The following is a 21,551-nucleotide window of genomic DNA, read 5'->3' as shown; positions in this document are numbered from 1 at the left end:
GAGTTGAAGCAATGTTCAGTTTCATTGATAAAGTAGATGACCATGCATAAAAGTCATAAAAGGATCTACATATCATATCCTGCCTTAACATTTATGCAAAGGAAGTACACGTGCGTAAAGCACAGTTAGCACACTACAGGAATGTAATTCGCGGCTACAAGAGACTAATAGCTGTTCTCCGTAAGTTTAGATCCGAAGGATCACCATGATCGTGGGTTCAGAGAGCGTGGGCGTAGCTTCGGTCTTCTCAGCCTATGGTCATACATACCTGCATCTCTTCCTAAATACATGCACATCTTCTACGTATTGACCTTCAATCCATACTTCCCGTCTTTCTTCTTCGTCCGCATGTCTTCATCCATCACCACCTCGGATGTTTGTCATCTACTCTTCCATCTCACCCTGCCCACCCAATCCACGAACTTCTGGACATCCTCCCTCTCCTCCAGTAACTCAACCGTATAACAGTCCCTAGCCAATTCCTCATGCCCCGCAACGCGATGCACAAAACTATGACACGCTCTGCATAACCACGCTACATTGTTTAATTCTTCCTCGGTATGCCAGCCGCGTTTTAAAACTTTTGCATGCACGAATTTGGGGATGAGATGATGGTAAGTGAGGGGGATCCAATCGCGGTCGCAGAGCTCGCAAGCGGTGGTAACGACGCGGAGGGCTTGGGGTGTGGGAGGCGGGGAAAGGAGATGCGAGAAATAGGTGGAGAGGGGCGTGTGGAGGAAGGAAGAGAGGGCTATACAGGGAGGAAGCAGGGAGTAGGTATGAAGTGAGTCGGAGATGCTAGGGGGGAGAGCATCGGTGAGGAGAGTCGAGGTTTCGAAATCGAGGGGGTGGAGGGAGGGATATTTTCTTTGGAGGGAGGGGTCGTGGGTGTAGATTGTGTATGATAAGGTTCGGAGATCGGATGGAAGATGCGTGAATATTTCTAGAGCGATATACTGAATTCATATATATTAACATCAATATCCTTCGGAATAGTCTCCCATTTCCATGTATAAAAAAAGAAAGCGTACTTCGATAAACTCCGCCAGCTCTGCTGCATCGTTGATTTTAGTTTCTTCTACGTCGATCTCTTTTGATACAGGTTTTATCGCTGTTTTCCTCCCCGCTTTAGCTTTTCTCGTCTTCCGTTTCGATGTATTTGAGTTGGAGGTAGATGTACATTGTTCGATCAAGGGTGTAGAGACACAATCGAGAAAGATGCGAAAATTGGGTTCTTCGATGGTGTCGATCATGAGGCGTGGAATCTATCGCCGATATTGATGGTAAAGCTGGAGGGCAAAATGAAGGGGTAAAGGCTCGGTAGTTTTGGGTTCCGTAACTCATGTGAAATTTAGAATGTGCAGATTTATTTATGTGGTGATGTTTATATTGATCGAAAGCCTGGACGCCACCATCGATGAAGTCATGACGGTGAGATGCAGTAGTGGAGATGCTTAGTGCTGCCAAGTATTGAGCTGGAGCCACTATGCGTCGTCCCGCAGTAGATATCGTCAATTCTAGGCTTTCGGTACCAGGCGAGATTTATTAGTGTTGATCACCGGTAAGTAAATTTTACCCCGCAATGATGCTCTTATTGGAGCTTATCATTAATGGATGGAAATTTCGCGGATATTATTCTTCGAAAAGCTCATAAATATATAATAATTAATACCAAATATTGTACAATCCGGTAAGTTGCCGTTTGATGTTGTTGAATGAGCAGCAATAGTCCTGATTTTACTAGGTATATATACAATCATGTCGGACAAAAAAACGACCATAGCTTTTGATCTCTACGGTACTCTCCTCTCTACCGAAAGCATTGCAAAAGAATTGGCTCTTCATTTTGGCGATGAGAAAGCACAATCAGTTGCTACACTATGGAGGAGATATGTATGTAGCGACCAAGTGTTTCTTGTCAATCAGTGCGACTCGTCTGATATGTGAACATAGCAATTAGAATATACTTTCCGGATGAACAGCATGTGTAAGTTTCCTTCTCTCCCCAGTTCAGGTCCCATCTTAAATTTTCTCCACAATGCATTAATGGAGAAACATAAGCAACCAAGTAGTTATCTAACAGTAATCATAGTACTATACAAACCCTTCTCAGAAATCACCAATACATCACTTCGTCACGCAATATCCGAACATAAACTTGCTCTGGCTGAAACAGATATTGAGAGTGTAATGAAAGCATACAATTCTCTCTCCGCGTTTTCAGACGCTTTAACCGGACTCGAAAACTTGGCGAAAGATTCGGGAACTAATGCTTATGTATTCTCAAATGGGTCAGATGAAATGGTTTCCTCATCCGTCCACAATTCCCCAGAGCTCTCGAAGTTCAAAGATCTCTTTAAAGAGCTTATTACGGTGGAAGAAGTAGAATACTATAAGTCCCATCCAAAAGTTTATGAACATTTGGTTAGGAAGGTGAGAGGTGGTGTTGAGAAAAAGGATTGCGAGGATGTGTGGCTTGTCAGTGGGAATCCGTTTGATATTGTAGGTGCAAGACACGCGGGTTTGATGACTTGTTGGGTGGATAGAAGTAAAGGGGGTTGGAATGATATGCTGGGCGATTTGGCAAGCGGGGGACCGCACCTGGTTGTTGAGGGGGTTGACGCCGCTGTGAGAGAGATTCAGAGAGTGTCTAAGGATCAGTGAAGATTGTATGCTGAAGCTCTAGCTTAACTCTGGTAATTATATGCTTGTATATTAGTCTGAGGTAGACTTTGTCGTAGATTACATATGTATGATTGTGTTTTCAAGGGGAACGAGAAAGTCAAGAAATGAATACTCAAAAGATATAAGAAATTTCACATGTTTTGTTCAAATTCACTTAGGTAAGATAGTTGAAGTTTCTATAGTTAAAGTACCCATCATTAACAGTTCTGGGAAATATAGCAATTTTTAATTTTCATCCTCGAATGCGTTTCCGATGCACAGCCACAAATCATGCGGGGCGTGCAATACAGCTCTTTCCGCTGTCTGCCCGCAATATATATCAGCCCTCTCGCCTTGAAGAGCTTGAGATCGTTTCGCATGAACTATTCATACCATATGCTTTTACATCTGAAGCAGAAAGTACAGGAAATATGTAGGAAGGGAAGATGCAGCTTTCGGGGTCGAGGTAGTTGTCAAGAGGTTCTTCTTGTCATGGAAGGTGAGTGGGCAGTTCATGAGTCTTTCACCATCTGCGACAACCGACGACTATATCGCCGGCCTTACGCGTAAGGTTGATTGCTATTATTCTAGCTTTGGTCTAGTCATTCACCCTAATTCCACTGAGACATAAGGTTACATGACATGAATAAGCCTCGGAACAAGAACAAAATCTTCCAAGAAAACGACGAAAGAAGCAGGATAAGAAATCATGAAAGAATGGCATAATATGAAAAACAGTGTTTTTGATCTCCTGACAGTTTATGGAGAAAGAAGAATTTTCGAGGCGTAATGTACAAACAGGTTGTGAGTCCTCCTCGACCAAAACAATTCCTCTTTCTTGCTCAAGAACATCGTCTCTTCCTGGGATAATACTCCACATCTTTCGGACTCGATCATGATGTCTTTGATATTTTAGAAAAATCATCTCGGCGGAACAGAGCTTGGAAGATAAATCGTGCTAAGAGTTGGAGGGAGAGGTATTCGATGTAATTGGATTCTTAGATGGAGGGTACACAGCAATGCGGATCCTTTTTCTTTGTAATGAAATTGGATAAGAACTTTGCAGTTTTTGTGGAATTCTATGACAGTAAAGCGACACTGAGAAATTTAGATGTGTTAAATTTACTCGACTTTTGGTTTCAAGGTTTAGGTTGGTGGGAAAACCGTTTTGTGGGAGTCCCTTCTTCCAGTTTGTGTCGAATTTGGAAAGGTGAGCGGTGAAATCGATCATTCAGGATTTGTAGTTATCCTTACAGACGTCCTCTTTTTTTCATGGGTCTGGTTATGATCGAGAAGTTCTCTCGATTTGTATTGATTATATTGAACGCGTCACAAGAACAAAACGAAATTCCAGAGCAGTAGATCGTGAACTTGGAGCTCGCTTTCTGAACGTTCTCAACTTTCTCGACTTTCCGTTCTTCATTTTCTCCCATAGTCTACCAGCAGAAATGGTACAGGACAGTTTTCTGGCATTTGTAAAAACCATAAACGTTTGAGGGCGGGCCGGCACGGTAATCCTTGGTTCTTCGATCTCAACAATCGAATACAATACCCTTTATGCATGATTCTGGTGGTACTATTTATCTTTAAAACTTGATCTTGGTTTGCTAGCACAGAGGTCAGAGTGTTTCGATATATATTGATGCAGATTTCTCTAGTTCACGGTGAGGGTCAGTAGACCCAGAGAAGACCCAAAGATTTTTGTCCTCGACATACCAAGTAAACGATATGTTCTCCTATTGTACATGTACTGACCATAATTTGTTTGCATCAATGAAGATCAAGCAGATATACTTGAGAGTCCGGAACACAGACATTCTCTTTAAGGGGATGTTTACCTGCTCAGACTGCGATGATCACCCAGTTGAAAACCTTCAATTCCAAAAAAAGATCAACGTCAGGTTAGAATAAGACTACAATGAACACAAGATTAATTTTGATGCCTTGAATAGTTCTGCTTTTCGTCAGTTCAAACCATCATGTTACGATTTCCAAGTCTGCCTTCGTTCCTTCCCCCGGAAGAAGTACTGACTGGGGCTCTCGGCTATCAACTCCTGGTTTTTCTTCAAAAAGCTCCTTGCATTGGGTTATTTGGGCTCTTCGTATACGAAGGATTGCAGCGGATGAACTGGGTATCAATACTTGTCACTCCATTTGATGCAGAATTTTACATGCGGGCTCTTATGGAGAAGCACAGGAAGTATCATTTTCTAGCACAACGTTGAGAATAGAATATCATGTATTCAACTTGAAATTATGCTTACGTTCTTCGGGCTTCCAAGTTTCACGTAGTATGGAGCACGAAGGATTATTTAGCTTAGTCGTTTTCGACGATGGAGGATTTTAACCTAGCGAGGCTCACCACAACTATTCAATTTCATAAAATTAATGTCTTTGGAGGATGAAGCGAGGCTGACTATGTCATTTCCATTCTACTGCTTAAGATTTAAGTTTGCAGACTTCGATTTTATAGCGCAACAGTGCGAGATTCCAAAACTCTGTCGACCAAGACGTCAGTCCATATCTCACCATCAGAGGATCCACAAATAATAGATCGAGACTAGTAAATATACAGATGCCTTTGAAAGATCAAATTTAGATCATAGAGCTTCCTGAAGTTAATGAACCAATCTCTATATCGGAGATTTTTGTATAAAACTGTCAGAATAGGATTTGGGGAGGTATCTTATGACCAAATATATTGTCTTCATATTCGTGCATTGCTTCATTGGGTAGACTCTACGATTAAGTTATCATCTGGTGTCACACTGTCTTTGAAAGTTACATAGATCTCGTAAGAATAATGCAATCATTCTCATCGCTCTTTCTAACAGTAAATGCAAGCGGGGGTACTTCATCACCTTGCCAATGAGATTGGAGAGAGATATCAAAGAAAAGCATGTGAGCATGCAATCATTTGTCTATGGTTCCATGGAAGCGGGGAAGCAAATTTATATTCACAATATGATATCCAGATAACGGCGGTCTAGTGTAAGGGTTAGTAACGAATCTGGCAGGTAGGATAATTTGTAGATGGCCGTTATAAGGGATAGTATAAGTATTGAGACGAGAAATGAAACAAGGCATGCAATTAGAAATTGGTTGACTTTTGTCCTACACAGCTTTGGATTCTGTTAATCAAGGTTATTTTCGTTGCATGTCCGATACTCGACACGCAAGCTGCATATATTCCCAAACGAGGCGCTAAAACCAAGGCATACTGTATATTCTTTGAGAATTTCATGTTGAACAAACAAACTTCATGAATCAGGGGAAATGTTTGACTGTTGGTTCCCCACAATAGGCAGCCGCAAAACTGTACCGTTGTGGATATGGATAAGGCAAGTAGGTTTTCCCCTGAGGAGCTTTTGCTGCCAATATTAAAGTTCCGAAAAACATTCCGCGTCCTAATTCGAGTCGTAAAGCTCTATCCGTAATACGCATCATCATTCAAGATCTTGACAGAAGCTTTTGAGTTCTGGTGTGGCTTGACATATTTCCATAAAGATCCGAAGGAATCATGACCAACATTTCGACGGGTCTCTAGTTAATCCACGCTTCAGTCAAATCATGACCCCACAGACCCATCTTGTGTTGCAAACTTTTCGACTTATTGCCTCGTACTACTCTATGTAGACCCGTTCAACTAGAGCGACGCGCCCAATCGTCCGAGCTTGTATTTGTAGCGAATGATCTACGTTTTTGCTTAACATGTCGGATCCACTCCTTCCAAGGGGGTTTTCTGGAAGATGGGGGGGATCACCATGAACTAAATCTTACCCTTTAACCTTACGACGACACAACACGAGATTATTCACGATCAAATGCTCCTACAATATTATCCTTAAACACAACATCAAACAAGTCTTGTATCTAAAATGGACAATTGATTGACTAAATGATTACGATATCATTTTAAATAATCCATCATGTCATGGATTTGACTGTAAGACAGGAGTCAATTGGAGCAACTCCTACAAGCTCTCATTTTCGTGCATATCCGAGATCGCGAAAAAAGCAAGACAGGATTTATTTTCCATCATCTAATCGAACACGACGATGCTGTGGATCAAATCTAAGCACCTTATCTATCTATGTTGGTAATCTCCACTTTGTGCATAGGTAACTCGAAAGAAGTTGGGTATGGCCGTGATTTATTTGTTTTCATTCCAACGTAGGAAATCAGGCATACTCAGCCTCTGTATCCCTGAAAGGTTGCATCCTTCGTTACACACCTACTAAGCCTACGATGGCACAGCGGACTAGAAGCCCTGAAGCCTCCTCTCCAACTAGGGCGGAGTAGGTCCTGTTTGTCGGATGTGATAAATTTAATTATTTGGTTTCACGTCACCTAATTGCTTGTTACCCATGAGATTGCAACACAACGGCTGTTTTCAAGACCATAAAACTCCTCTCTCCCCAACCAATCTCTTCCTACAAGCGCGTTTGACGATCAAACGAAAAAAAAGTGTCCAACATTGAAATTCGATAAGTTATCGAAGATTTATATTTGAGGAGAACAAAAATGTCAACTTCATTTGATGGTCCATATCCACCGAATCCACAACAAAAATCATCATCCCGCTGGCCAACTGCACCAGGAGTTTACGTCAACGTCGAGTTCAGAGTCTCGATGTCTGAGAACGACAAGGGACATGGGGCATCGTTGAGGTACGCATCAAGGAAACATGAGGGAAAGGGAAAGAGCAAGAGCAAATACACATTTGGGTGGCAAACCAATACCATCAATATTGACACCCGGTCATCCTCAACCTAATAATCCATCTCAATATCAGCAAAAAACTACAGCAACAGCGAGATTTAAATCGAGGGTTGAGCATTGGTATGGAAACACAAGGGAGGGGAAGATCTGCACCACCGACGATGAACGATAGAACTCAACCAATTAGTCCAGTCAGTCCTGTTAGCCCTATGAGTGCTGTTGGCAGTCCAATACAACATCGGATAGTGAATTTGCCTCGGCAAAACATTATGGATCGATTAGACCGACCTTTACCATCAACACCAGGACGATTTCGTCTCGGCGAAGATGACTTACCATGGTCAACACCCCCTTCGTATTGGAACGCCGAACCTGATACTTCAGAAAGTGTCGGTCCTACACTAACCAGTATTGAGACCTTTCAGCCATATCAACCATCTCCAACTACTGCCAGACGAACCGAAGATCCTAAAAGAGTTCGAGAGTTGTCGGAACTTCAACAGGCTATGATGACGGTGGATAGTATTGACAATGATGTATGGGATCCGTGGATGTGGGATAGTGTAGGAGATATGCCTAGAGGGCCAAGAAGTATTGGCTGGGCAGTAAGTTCGAACGATGCATCTGGCTCGCCGGCCTCGTCGTCGCTGAAGACTCCGCCGCCGCCGCCTTACGTTGTTAGTCAGTGGGAAAATGCTTGTCAGAAAAGAGTCACGACTACGAGACCTAGAAGTACGGGCTGAGGATTGAAATCGAAATCCTAGGGAATTTCTTAAATATGATCTATGGGACAGACAGAAGTCCTCAGGAACCTTTTTGGGCGCGAGCACTATCATTCTTTTACAACGGTGCTACAAGAATCTAGAGGGAAATGTCCAAAATCCTATGGAAGGCTTGCTCAGTACAGCAATCGTGAAGACATGGATACGCCCGGCACAAACAAGTTCCACGCAAAAGCTACATATCAGAAAAACACATCGGTGAACATGGAATGAACCTCAGGTTCAAGTTCATCTGCCATTCGTTAGAAGCGTTTCGGGTCCGAAGATTGCCACTCGCAGCTCGCCTGCCTCACTGTCGTTACAAAAAGCGGTCCGAAAACCTTCTAGTATATTCGATTTTACTCCACCCGCATACACGAATTCGTTCCCAATATAAAATTTGAATCATATCAAAAATATAGCGGAGCACAATTGGGCCTCAAACAAATTCTTCATTGGAATAAGGCGAAAATATCGGATTAACGGAACAAAGACAGGGAGTACAAAAACTACGAATAACCGGGGTAAAAGCGGATACCTTCGCATGAGCTAGTACATTTACGGGACATATTTGACGTCAAATATCAAGCTTGACTGAACTTGGAGGTTCAGGGAAGAGCTTTGATCAGAGGGAAGATCTTGCACAGGAATGGAATGCAGCTAGAATGTAGCTAGAATTAGGTAGCCAAATTCTTTTGAATTGATAGTTTGAAACACAATTTTTGCAAGGGATGTGAGACTCTTGAGCCGAAGGAAATGGTGAAACTTCTTGTAGCAATGAATTCCCCATGATTGTGACTGTGTAAATTTTGTTTTCCCCTTTCCTTTCTCTTCAACGGACCTCTAATAACTTTCAAACACGAGGTTTCGTCGCAGGAAAATGAAGTTCTGGTGTCCTTCGTCTCGTTCGACCTGTGAAAATGAACCTAGGTACATCGCCATAGAACATCGGGCAACTTCCCTGTCCCTGTCTGCCAAAGAAGATCGCAGGCATACATTGTCGGTCCTTTTTGTTTAGTTGCGGAGATCCTGCACGGAGGTGCCAAAGCTCGTTCGCTTCTATGTAGGTGCCTAGAATTAACGGCTATGTATACTATCAGAGCCATCTTCCGAAGGTATGTCTATTAACTTCGTATTTCGGATGGATGAGCGGTAGAGTGAAAATGGAATTATATGGATTATATGCAGAGTCACTTTCGTACCTTGCAGTCAATGCACCCTCACGAGTATGTGGAGATTGGTATTGAAGCCACCAAGGCGACAAGTGAAGAAGTAAGTGATAGCGCGTTTCATTCGTTGCGGCATTGAAGTAAATGGTTCGAAGATGTGCACATATGTATCTCCGATGGTAAGGCATCTAAAATCATCCTTGTTCGTCGATGATTGCCGACTCTCCTCATTAACCTTAATAGGGATTTAGTTCGAAGTCGAACTAATTCTCTCCAATAATGATGGTCTGGGTCGTGTAAGAGGACACTTTTATGCAGGCAGGCATGCATGTGATAGCCCGGACTTTATGGTCTAATTGGAAATTCATTGGTGACCAATGCTACTGGGAAAGGCATCTGTAGTCAGTTCATTTCTTGGAACTTAGCTGCAGAGACATGGAAGAGATAAATGATGATGAATGGAAATCAAAATCTGTATCCGAGGTACGATACTTTCTCGTCATGTATGTAAATATCGCAATTACATCTTCGATAGTGTCAAGATGGCTGTAGAGGTAACGATAGGCACGTCCATGACTTCTCATTTTCATATGCAGGAGGTATCTTATCTCGAAGAAACATGGCTACATGGGACTGAGAACCTCCACCCATGACTTGCAAATGCTTTCTTCCTTTTCATGACAAAGAGAGCGAGCGCCAAAAGGTTTTACCAGGTGCTCGTTACATCGAAGAGACCACTGGTACAGCTACCTATCGCGCTCTAGGAGTGATAAACTTTTATGACGCATGGGCTATTGCTCATAAATCTTGTGACTTTGCTTGTTTATCCCACAAACTACCCAACTCGGGTAGGCGAATGACATTCTATCGCTTCGGCACCACACCCACTGTGATAGAAGTGTCTACGCGACGCCAATATCAAAATGCAACCATCCGAAACAGCACAAAAATATCAGATGAACGATCACAGAACCCCTCCATTTCAACCCTTGCTAGCACTCGGAATCTTTACCCCGTGCTATCAGTCAAGTCTGAAGGAAGATTGAATCCTTGACATTTGATTGGAGGATCACTTCCGAGGCGAGAAGTGGACCTGCGGGGTTGACTGCGAGGCATATTTTGAGTTTTCTCAGTCGGATGTACCTTTCGTTTGATATTTTCGATTTCTTCTCGAAGAACGTATAATTGAAGTTGCTGTTCAAAGCTGTTATCTGTAACATCTTTCAAAGTTCGCATTGGCCGTTGCACCTGCACTTATCTGTGGAGTCGTCCCTTTGGTTGTCAAATTCGATTTTTTTCAGTTGCGGATAGACTTTGCGGTTAAACAGTACACTGGCCTTGGACTTAGACCTTCTCATTTCACCAAGTAGTTGACCTAGAGTTTTGGGTCGCGAGTGTGACGATGTGTCTCTATTTGCGTGGGTGAAAACTTACAGATCATGCCTGACATTTGTGCTTGCTTTTGCCTACTCACTCGATCGTCATCTCAAAATGGTCGATCTAAGAGTTAAAGGTATCTACTGATTGGGTAACTCGGGCTCTTCAAAGAATACCTCAATCTAGATGGAAACTTGATGTCAGTTGACATCTGTAACACACTGTGAGCCTGTGGTGTTTGACTATGACGGAGATTCGTTAGCTGTAACTGGCCTTCATTGTGAGGTGGCTGCTGAAAAAAATGAGGCTGAATTGCGGGAATTTCTCCGCCAACGATCTCTAAAATTGTTTGATATAGTTGTGGCTTCCCGAGCAATAGCTTCTTTCATTTTGAATAATGAAGCATCGAAGTATAAGATCAACTTATTTGACTGAACGACATTAATCATATTCGGGGCAGTAGAAGGCTTGATTGGCCTTGCTATAAGTGCAATCAACGTTGCAGTCTTTTTTACGATATGCATTGAGTGTTTTGACATTTTTATCGCTGAAAAGAACTTAAGTGAATATTATGAACCGTTTGTATGCTTTGATAAAATCAGAAGGTGCTTACATTTACTAGTATGTCTAGTTCTCATTGGATTGGTGCTCTGATTTCGATCACCTCTTCCTCAAATCCTATATTTTATTTGACGATAGAATCATTAAGACTAAAATTCCACGGCCCGGGTCGAGATTGAGGGGGTATGTTAGACATTTCACCCTCCAGTGGTCTTTTTTTCTTTCACAAATTTGTTTGATCAAGTACTAGAATTGGTTCTGAAAGCTTGAGGGATATGAACTTATGTCTTATAATCCATGATTACATTTTGTCATTTTAGCACTACTGTTTTTCAAATCGCAGACAATAAGGTTTTTTTAACTTCTTATTTGTTAAACTATGAATCTAGGGTAGCAGCTCTATACTCTTAAGGCAATCAATCATAAGTTCGTTCATTAGGCCGGTAGTAGTATATTCTGACCACCAGGCGAGTATTAATCAAGGTCCCGGTTCCCGGCCACTCTTCAAAAGTTGATACATTATTACCAAAGTACATATGATGCAAGTACAGCCTAAAATTTAGGCAGCTAAATAGGTTCTAAAACTTCTTAGTTTCAAATATACCTAGGTTGCTCTAAGAGATTAAACGCCTATTCGATCTTTAAGCGCCCCGTTAAAATCTATAGTTTGAATGTTAGTGGATTCATTTATATAAATTGTTCTTTATGTTTCTACATCATCTCATTATCATACCTATCTTCATTCAATATTCGAAGTTTCTCTTCTTCGTTAAATTTGTCATTAATCATTTGCAGCGACTGTTCTACTATCATACGAAAGCGACTGTTCTATTTAAGAAACATTTTTTTATTTCATCATCATCAAGTACCTAGGTTTATCAAAGTAATAGGAATACGTTCAAAGTGAATTGACTTTGACTGAGAGTTCATAACCGGTATTTGAAATCTTTTATAATCTCGAAATTTTATAAACAAACTGACCCTTCGTTGACAGTTTTCTTCTCTTTATCGAAATTATATTCTTTCACTTGATTATTATGCTTCAAAAATTTGGTCCGAAGGACAGAGATAATAGGGGACCTACATCAGGCGATACCAAACCTCGTCACTCCTCAAAACCACCGTCCAAAAATATACAATCCAAATCTAAAGACCTAGCTACCAACTAGCTCTCTCCGATCAATACTTCCCGGTATCACGTAATTTCTTTCTTCTACTAGGACCAGACACATGGAAAGAGGAGAGTGCTAATGTGAGCAAAGCAATTTCTTCAGCTAGAGGGAACTATTGCCGAACAATTGGGGATGGAGAAAGAACAATAAGCTTGAACGAAGTTCAGAATAGTTTCAAAGATTTTGTTTCAATTATGAACCGGAATTCTCCCAGAGCAAAAGAATGTTTGCATCATTCTGCATGCCCATGGTGTCAACCATCATGGATTCAGAGTAAAACTTGAAGACAGAAGCTGGCTTCCTATCGAGGAATTATTCAAAATCTTTTCTTCTGTGAAAGATCGTTATCACATATCTATATTCATAACTTCATGCTACGGCGGATCGGTTCACCACAGTCTCGGATCTCTTCCCGTTGGCTCTTCTGTGGTTACAATATCGGACGGAACTTCCATAGAATCAGATATTAAGAGATGGATAAACAGCGTACATGGAATTGGGAAAAAGGTGCGTCTATTTTGAATCTTCTCAATGGATTTCTCATCCATGGGCTTCAGAACAGACACTATCCGAGGCTCTCTATCGTCGGCATTCAGAAATTTAAACTAAAACGACATTTTATTGGGCATTTAGGAAGCAAATACAGCCTAAGGTCGTTCAATCACTAGAGAAGAGATACAAGACCAGGGAAAAATTGTTAGGCTCTATTGTGGATAAAATTCATAATGCTAGGAATGAATAACGTGGTTTATCATCATGTGGGCCATATCATCATGTGGGCCACTTTCACCTCAATTATCGTATTCAAATCCATATTATTTCATAACTATTAAATCAATTAATTGAAACTATTAAAAATCTAATAATCTAGAATCTATTATATTGTTTTTGATAAGTTCTTGAATTGTAATCTGGTTTTTTATATTTATTATAATACCTATTAGAAAATGCTTCTTTATTAGGATTTCCCTTATTTTGATGCTCGTTGTATTGAATCTGAATATCAATCTTTTATTAAGATAATATATCAAGAGTCTTTTATTCAATAAGTATTCCTTTTTAATGTAATTGGGTTTTTTTTTGTATATTGATATTTGCTTAATACCTCATTTGTTTTTCGAAATGTACAAATCTTTATATTCAAAAGTATATTTTCATAAGCTAATCTCTCTATATCTTTAGTTAGAGCTAATATAATTTCGAATATAGGTATAAGGGAGTTTAATTGATAACGAGTTATTCGAGATTTAATTAGTATTGATTGAGAAAGAGTTTTAATTGAATTGTAAGGGGTTTGAGAGATCCATTGATCTATATCGAAAGAGGGGGGAGGGAAAATAAGTATATGAATTTGAATATCTAATTTCGAAAGTATAGCTTCGGGATCAAAGGGTATTAAACCTGCTCCTCGAAACCCTGATTTCATATTCTGAATTGTGATTGATTCTTTGTATACAGCTTTAAAAGCTATAAAGAATTCAACCTTCGAAATATAATTGATATATGCCTTGATAAATCTATCAATTTGATTATTATATAAATGTTTCAGATTACCAAAACAATCCATATCAAGTAATTGAGTTAAATAACTTGAATATAATAATAAACCTAAGCATATAATATCGTTTTCTTTACAATATTCCTGAAAAACCATTTGATTCGTAGCTTTCATACTCATTTAGCACCAATATTCGATATTTGCTCTTTCTTCGATTCTTAGTATACTTATTGAAGTGTTTTAACCATTCTAAACCTGTTTTATTGTTTATCTATCCATTAGATGTAGGTTAATAGCTCAATCCACAGGAAAACTGGTTTCGGTATATCAATTGGAAAGATGAATCTGTTCCTGAACTACTAGAAATGGGAATATAGTTTCACCTTCCTCATTATTACATATAATCGCTATAGCCCATTCTCTATTGCCTGATTGTATTACCTTGCTTCTGCCCTTTCGTTTAGCATTAATTACTACCATTCCAGAGTATATTATACCCATTATAAAGCCCGTTTCGTCAAAGTTATAGAAATCGCAATCGAGAATACTATATTTCGCTTACATATTCGAAACTAATCGAAACTACTTTTTAATAAACTCAGAATTTTTGTAAAAAGCTTTTTGAAAATTATAAACACAATTAAAATATATTTTTAATTCAATTCGATGCTTTATAAATCAATACACCTAGAGTTTTCTAATAGGTTTTATATTTTTCGATTCAAGAATATGATTCGCTATATCTTTTATATTTTTGAGTTTAGGTGGAAATCCTTTATCATTTATATTAATTATATATTGAATAATCACTTCCTTTTCCAATTCTGTAATCTTATAGGTTTTGTATCGATATTCTGTATAAGGGGTTAAACTATTTATTCTATACTAAATTGTTGTATGTGGGATATTATACAGTTTAGTAGCTTTTCGAATGCTTAATTTTTTGTTTTTTTGAATAGCTTGAATAACCAAAATAATTTGTGTTTTTTATTAATCATTTCCATAATGGATTGTTGATAAATTGCATATTAAAATGAAGAGATAATAATTGAGGTGAAAGTGGCCCACATGATGATATGGCCCACATGATGATAAACCACGTTATTCCATCAATGCTTTAGAGTATGGTAAGGCTCTAGCGTTAACATTCAAGTCACATCTGGCATCCATGTAATAGGTAAGTTGTACCCACAAAGAGATATGGTCGTTGTTCATTGCATCTGCAATTGAGGCTACACTGATAGTCAGCTGGAACAACATCGGGCCGGTGATAATTAAAGGTTCGGAGATATTGAAGATTATCGTACAATTATAATTCTACCTAGATCTACAAGCGTGACTAGAGCTTAATCAAGGTATGAATTGATTATGCGGTTCATTGGAATATGGATATGGATAGGGATAGGATAATAGAAATAGGAATCAAGGAATTGAATATAAATTCTGTTATCAAGGTCATATCGCTAGATACCTAGAATAATGCGAGGCGAGCACCAATTAGACATCTGGAGGCACTAGAGATGATTGGACAAATAGATTTATATCGACTAGAATCTAGATGTTTGGTGAATTCTAATTGAAATCTCAACTCATGTTCACCTCTATATAGTATGATGTATTCTATCACGGATTCATAGCAATCTGTGCTTGTAGCAACTCAGTAGTTGGATTTGAGTGGCCAACAGACTGTCTACTGGAGCTTGAGCACCCAATTTGTGGTCAGATTACGCTTGAGCGTCTGCTTGTTGCGCTCGAGTGCTGGCTGGTTAGGGAAGAGTGAATCAAATGACACTGCACTCAAGATTAGGCGACATTCGATCTCCGTACACATGAATTCAAGCTATAACCAACTGAAAATTCTACTTCGACATGTATGAAAGACAACGCATATTACATCAGAATAGTTTTGATAGTCGTCTGTAATATCCTCTTTCACTATTTGATGAAACTAAACTAAACACTTGCTACCCGAAATGCTGTTTTACAACGTCCGTCATCTTCGAGAAATGGCATTTAATTCGCCAAGAAAATAGTTACTTCCACCGTCATATCGCATCTCTTCTATGTCCTTCCTTCCCTTCCGTTTGCCTCTCTATTTGGTGATTTGCGACTCCTTGCCCCAGGCTTTCGACACCACCCTGCTCCCAGAATCCTCTATGCATATTCCTCCCCTTACACATCCCATAAACATCAAACGGATCAATAAACGTAATCCACCATCTCCTCTCATCCTGATACCCCGTTCCCTCAATCTCCGTCACCCCATCTTTCCCCAAATATATCCTATTATTCCTTGGCAAAAATCTCATCGGATGTCTCCAATTCAACAAGAATGTATTACAAGTCATAAGCGAAGCTTCAAACACCCAGAAAAACCATTCATATCGAACAATCGGACTAATATCACTAACTTCCCTCCCGGGCTCGGGATGCAAATCTGCGATACTGAAATATTCAACTGTGCGATATATTGTTCTTGTTCCGATCAACGCACTCGATATATAGAGTGTGATTAACACATTATTCAAACTATTGGGTAAGAGCGAATTTTTGCGACATTTCAAGTGGAAATAAGCAGCGAGGAAGACAAATGCTCCTAGAATACCGAGCTGGAGACACAAAGCGGCTTTGAGAAGAGATCGACCGATTTCTTGAGCATCTTCGGAAAGAGATGAGTTGGCGAGACGGGCGGCGCCGTTAGCGTTGAGAGCTTCGACGACGGCGGAGATGGCACCGAAAGTGGTGAGGACGCGACCGGGATGGAGAGGAGAGTGATAAGGGACGTAGTAGAGGATTCGGGAGAGGATGAAGTAATTTACTAGTTCGTAGATGGGTCTGTGTTTTGGTTTGCATTTAGTGCGGATTCGGGTGTGTCTTGGTAGATAGCGAGAGTAGAGAAGGAGACGAGGGGGAAATAGGGGTAGGACTCACGGTGCAGCATAAAGCAGAACTATACTAGCGATATATATATTAAGATTGCTATACTGGAAAGCACCAACTTCTCTGAGGATAAAACCGGCAAGATATATACATCCGCACCATGGGAGTAGTCCGGTTACTTTCCAGCATTTGTAACGACTTGAAGCACTTAGCATGATACCTCGAAAAAAATGTTGATGGCCAAAGGAAATTTGTGTGGTGGAGGAAAAAACATACTAGCACTGATATCCATGAGTAACCATAGAAATCGCTATCAAGACCGCAAATATAACGGGTGCTATCTTGTTAGGCGCATAGAAGTAGAGACTATCCTCGACTAAATACAGATAATTAATTTAGATACTTTCAATTGAAATCTCAACTATACACATACTAGGCTTGCCGTTCCCCATACTATTTATTGTTGCCGCAGTCAAGTTGAAGTCGTATATATCACAAAGTAAGGGATGCCTCCAAGTCCCGAGGTAACACAAGAAAGACACTTCGCTAACTTCCAAAAATGATGAACAACTAAATAATTTCAACAGCGGCACAAACATTCTTCTATATATTTTCCAACCATCAGCCGCACTATGAAAATACATTATTTTTCATCCCCTTTTCTCTCATCCGAATCATTCGTAAATCATGTTCTCATTACCTGACCACGCCATCCTTTACGCAAATACACCTCAAAACGCAAGATTGCAAATATTATTGGCTATCTTTCATCTGTCTAGCAGTGCCCCCAAATCTGGGGAGGCGAAGTTACTAGAGCTAAACGGGCGTGATGTAGCGATATGACTGCCGAGAAATTTATGTCATGATGTTATTTGACGTAATTTTCTCTGACGAATGATGGGTTGCTTGTTCGTTAGCTAAACGAAACGAAATACGCTGCATGTAAGACGGGAAGAATGATATACCGAGGATGGGAATGTTATTGAATGAGAGATGAATTATGGGGCTGGGCGCTGCATTTATCTTTTTTGGGAATATAAGTTTGGGAAGGAGATACGGGAGTACATAAGATGGCAATGAATAAGTGATTGGTTACATGATATGGACTTGATTAGCCGTCGGGGAACAAGGATTTTACAGACTATGAGTTTGTGGAATTCCTCTTTTCTTATCAAATTGATAAGTTATGTATTATATTATTATGCTCATTAACACCCTTCATAGGTCGATGACTATGTAGAACTGCTAAGTCGAGCCTCAGCAGCTTACTATATGGCTCAAACATATCAAGGGGATGAAAGCCAATAGTCGTTCCCATCCGAAACCTCACACCCCGATTGCTTTTCCGCATTAAAATCGACACTGGGAAGACCATTGACTCAATTGGCACCACTAGCCACGAGGACGTGGCACCTTTTGAGGATTTGCCTAGAGAACGATGAAAGAGATGGAGAAGACGCCTCGAAGCTTCCTAAGGTGTGGATATAGGGTCATTTGATGTTTCACACATAAGAAACCACCTTTTTTGCCTCTCTTTCTCGGGCTCAACCCCTAGGATTAGTTTACACGTTCAGTTGGAAACTACAATACAAACATAAAGATTACTTGCCCTAATACTTTCCTTTATATTTGCACCAAAAATTTATGATCCAGAACTTTCTTCGAAAACCAATTTTGAGAAATATCCTTGTCCTTGAGCATTCCAAGTGGTAGAAGAATTCATTCCTACAATCTAGACGCGTTTGATAATTCGTGTGAAGTGCAAAATCGATTATTAATCGAATTGATTCCATAGTTCCGATTGGATGTTTAGGATCATTCTTATTACACCGTTTATCAAATGTTTTTTTAAGCATAATTCTGTACTCTTGAGCCACTTTCTGATACACGTCAAACCATGAGCCAAGTTCTTCTTTTGTTGCCACATGGAACACTTGTTTACGCCTTTCGTGAAAATTGTGTAAACTGCCTAGAATCGCAATTAAATCTAATCGCAAATCAGATAATTGCATAGTCAGACGAGTTTCATACCTATCCCATTTAGTAGCTATAATCTGTTTCGTGGGCCTTATCGTCAGCTCAATTGAATCTTACTCATTTTCTAGCTGTTCAAAATCTCCAATTACAAATCTACATCATCACAACTCGACAAATTACGATTAATCCCATGGGCTCTCTGGTATTATTGCAATCAGAAGTTCGTACCCAGAACCAACGTACAGACTGAGATTCCGACTTTGCTGGCCATTTTTAACATCGTTCCGAACGTTCTCAAATATTCTCAAATACGAGTCGAGGCCCCTGTAACTATGGGGAAATATTTGTGATCTATCATCAACCGCTCAACTTGATAGCATGTGCAGTAACCTTGTTCCAATAAACTTTGAGTGCGAAACGCGGTGCTGAAATTCTCCAAGTATTACAAGACGGAGTTGAGAGCATGAGAACGGGTGAGTTGCAGAATTTCAGACCCTCAAAAAGTTTATTCTGACATTTGAAACACACTCTATATGTTGTCGTTTGAATAACGATCACCCCTTTGAGGGATTTCGAACTACTGTTACGGGCTACGCAAAGTATGCAGATGCTTAGAACGGGATTGTATTCAATGAGGAAGAAAACTATCCGAGGATAGGACCGATTTCATACACTTCCGGCTCTTCATTGTTCCATTATCGCGAACGTTTCCAGAATTTCTGGAATGATGTTTGTCGGTAGCGATCGCATGAGCTTATACTGAAACATGAAATTGCTCTGGAATAATGAGTTAGACGTCACTTCTTACAGCTCAAATATAAGTTCCAGAGGTTAGCTCTTGATACTTGAACAGCAACTAACATTGCTTTTTCTGTTTATTCATTCGTTCACTTAAATTATATTTGACATGAGAACTACTTTCGCTTCTGCACTCCTGGTGAGCGCCATCACTTTTCCTTACCTCTCTTGCGCACAAAAGTTTGTTCAAGTCCCCATAGCTCGAGTCAGCAATGGTGACCCTTTTGTCTCAGCAGTCAACGTCGCCGTTGGCAACCCACCGCAGAATATGACCGCCATCTTGGACACAGGTAGCAGTGACTTCTGGGTGCCGGCAAGTGGGAGCAAACTCTGCGCCGATCCTAAAAACCAGTGCATTGCATCCGACAAGAAGTTTTCAACAGGGTCTTTCGCTTCCAACAGCTCTACTACCTTTGTGGCGGGAAAGCCGAATTTTTTTGCAATCTATGGTGGCGGCGTGAATGTCACGGGGACATTTTATGCAAGACTCGATCCGTCTTGGGAATACTGAACTCAAGAACAATACCATGGGTCTGAGTACACAAGGGTTTCTACCCACCGCCCTTTTTCCAGTTATGGGGATTGGTTTTGCAGCTCAGGAGTTCTCTGCGACGGATCAGAACCCAACGCCATATGAGAACCTCCCATTGGCTATGAAATCGGCAGGCTTGACCAACACCGCTGCCTATGGTATTTACCTCAACGATTTTAGTATGTGTCTCCTGTTCTTTACCTAAAAAATCTTGCACTAACATTTATTTCAGGGTCTACTGAAGGTTCGATCATCTTTGGTGGTATGGATACCGCCAAGTTCACTGGCAACATGACCATGCTACCAATACTTGAAAATGACAATGGCCAAGCTACCGACTTCGTAATATCAGCTACTTCTCTCGCAATCACAGGAGGATCCAACAATAAACGTGCCACCACGAATATAGCTCTACCAAACAAACAAACTCCCGTACTTCTGGATACCGGAAACCCTTCAATTGACATCCCATTACCCGCCGTCGAAGCGATCGGCAACGCCCTCAACGCGAACCCAGGCCCGGATGGCTCAATGCAGGTCACCTGTGACATAGCCAACAAAGGCATGAACATGGTCTTCGGCTTCTCGGGAACCACGATCCAGGTCCCGATCGAGATGATGCTCACGCCTGCAAAGAACCAAGATGGAACGCAGGCGAAGGATAACAATGGTAACAACTTATGCGTCGTTCCAGTAAACCCGACCGCCAATGAAGATGATCTTCTATCGTTCGGAGCCCCGTTTTTCTCGGCAGCCTATGCTGTCATGGATTTGCAGAATAAGAAGATTGGGCTTGCTCAGGCTAAGGTCAATGCTACAGAGTCGAATATCCAGGAGATCACAGCTCAAAATGGTAATTCTCCTGTGACTGTGCGCGCAGACTTTAAGTCTAGAAGCTGGAATTCGAGGAGACGTATGTTTAGGGTTCCATCAGTGTGAACCATCATACACTTCGATTTCTTTCAAGCTTACCGCCGAGGTTTAAAAAGTACTACCCTAGTCGCAATAAAAGTGACAGTCTCACTTGTGCATAATAAAGAGCATTCAAACGTGTTGTTTTACAGGATACCCGAGGTTCAGATCTCTAAATAGTTGGATGCAAAGGATATATAAGCTTAGTTCTTTAGTTAGTAATAATTAATAATTAAACTATAACCAGACGTCGTACGTGGGTGACTTGATATCGCTTGTGATTTTAGTTTAGTCCAGTCTCTCTTTCTCTCAAACGAAGGTCAATATGGATTTTCAAATCTCACAACGGAGGAATAAGCTGCAGTTTTCTGGATACACTCGAATACACATATGGTGATAAATTTTGTTTTTATTTTATAGGGCCCCGAGAGAAAGACAAACATCACATTCTTGAGATTTTGAGGGCAATACGCCGTAATTTGACTTATCCCAAGCTTTTTATACCTCAGAATCTGTTTCCAACACTT

The 21,551-nt window shown here is 40.5% G+C and overlaps 5 protein-coding genes across 5 annotated transcripts; 3 read left to right on the top strand and 2 right to left on the bottom strand.

Annotated features, from left to right (window-relative positions):
* Nucleotides 1-380: 380 nt before the first annotated feature.
* EAF02_011183 (uncharacterized protein) lies at nt 381-1,253 on the bottom strand (the record flags this gene model as incomplete). The annotated part of the gene is made up of 2 exons (XM_038907229.1): nt 381-956; nt 1,032-1,253. 2 exons carry the CDS (start codon nt 1,251-1,253, stop codon nt 381-383), a joined length of 798 nt encoding a protein of 265 aa, XP_038752973.1.
* Nucleotides 1,254-1,758: 505 nt separating this feature from the next.
* On the top strand, nt 1,759-2,664 carry EAF02_011182 (uncharacterized protein; the record flags this gene model as incomplete). Its single annotated transcript, XM_038907228.1, has 3 exons — nt 1,759-1,893; nt 1,954-1,987; nt 2,093-2,664. 3 exons carry the CDS (start codon nt 1,759-1,761, stop codon nt 2,662-2,664), a joined length of 741 nt encoding a protein of 246 aa, XP_038752972.1.
* Nucleotides 2,665-7,189: 4,525 nt separating this feature from the next.
* Nucleotides 7,190-8,130, top strand: EAF02_011181 (uncharacterized protein; the record flags this gene model as incomplete). Its single annotated transcript, XM_038907227.1, has 2 exons — nt 7,190-7,335; nt 7,461-8,130. 2 exons carry the CDS (start codon nt 7,190-7,192, stop codon nt 8,128-8,130), a joined length of 816 nt encoding a protein of 271 aa, XP_038752971.1.
* A 7,840-nt stretch (nt 8,131-15,970) lies between these two features.
* On the bottom strand, nt 15,971-17,257 carry EAF02_011180 (uncharacterized protein; the record flags this gene model as incomplete). The annotated part of the gene is made up of 4 exons (XM_038907226.1): nt 15,971-16,760; nt 16,857-17,003; nt 17,082-17,181; nt 17,239-17,257. The coding sequence occupies 4 exons, from the start codon at nt 17,255-17,257 to the stop codon at nt 15,971-15,973; spliced, it is 1,056 nt and encodes a 351-aa protein (XP_038752970.1).
* A 2,432-nt stretch (nt 17,258-19,689) lies between these two features.
* On the top strand, nt 19,690-21,051 carry EAF02_011179 (uncharacterized protein; the record flags this gene model as incomplete). The annotated part of the gene is made up of 3 exons (XM_038907225.1): nt 19,690-20,035; nt 20,067-20,291; nt 20,345-21,051. The coding sequence occupies 3 exons, from the start codon at nt 19,690-19,692 to the stop codon at nt 21,049-21,051; spliced, it is 1,278 nt and encodes a 425-aa protein (XP_038752969.1).
* Nucleotides 21,052-21,551: the final 500 nt, after the last annotated feature.

This window comes from Botrytis sinoallii (genome assembly GCF_014898435.1).
Source record: "Botrytis sinoallii strain Bc 23 chromosome Unknown BSIN_030, whole genome shotgun sequence".
NCBI classification, from domain to species: domain Eukaryota; kingdom Fungi; phylum Ascomycota; class Leotiomycetes; order Helotiales; family Sclerotiniaceae; genus Botrytis; species Botrytis sinoallii.
The sequence above is the reverse complement of the archived record's forward strand: the minus strand, read 5'-3'. Positions and strand labels throughout refer to the sequence as shown.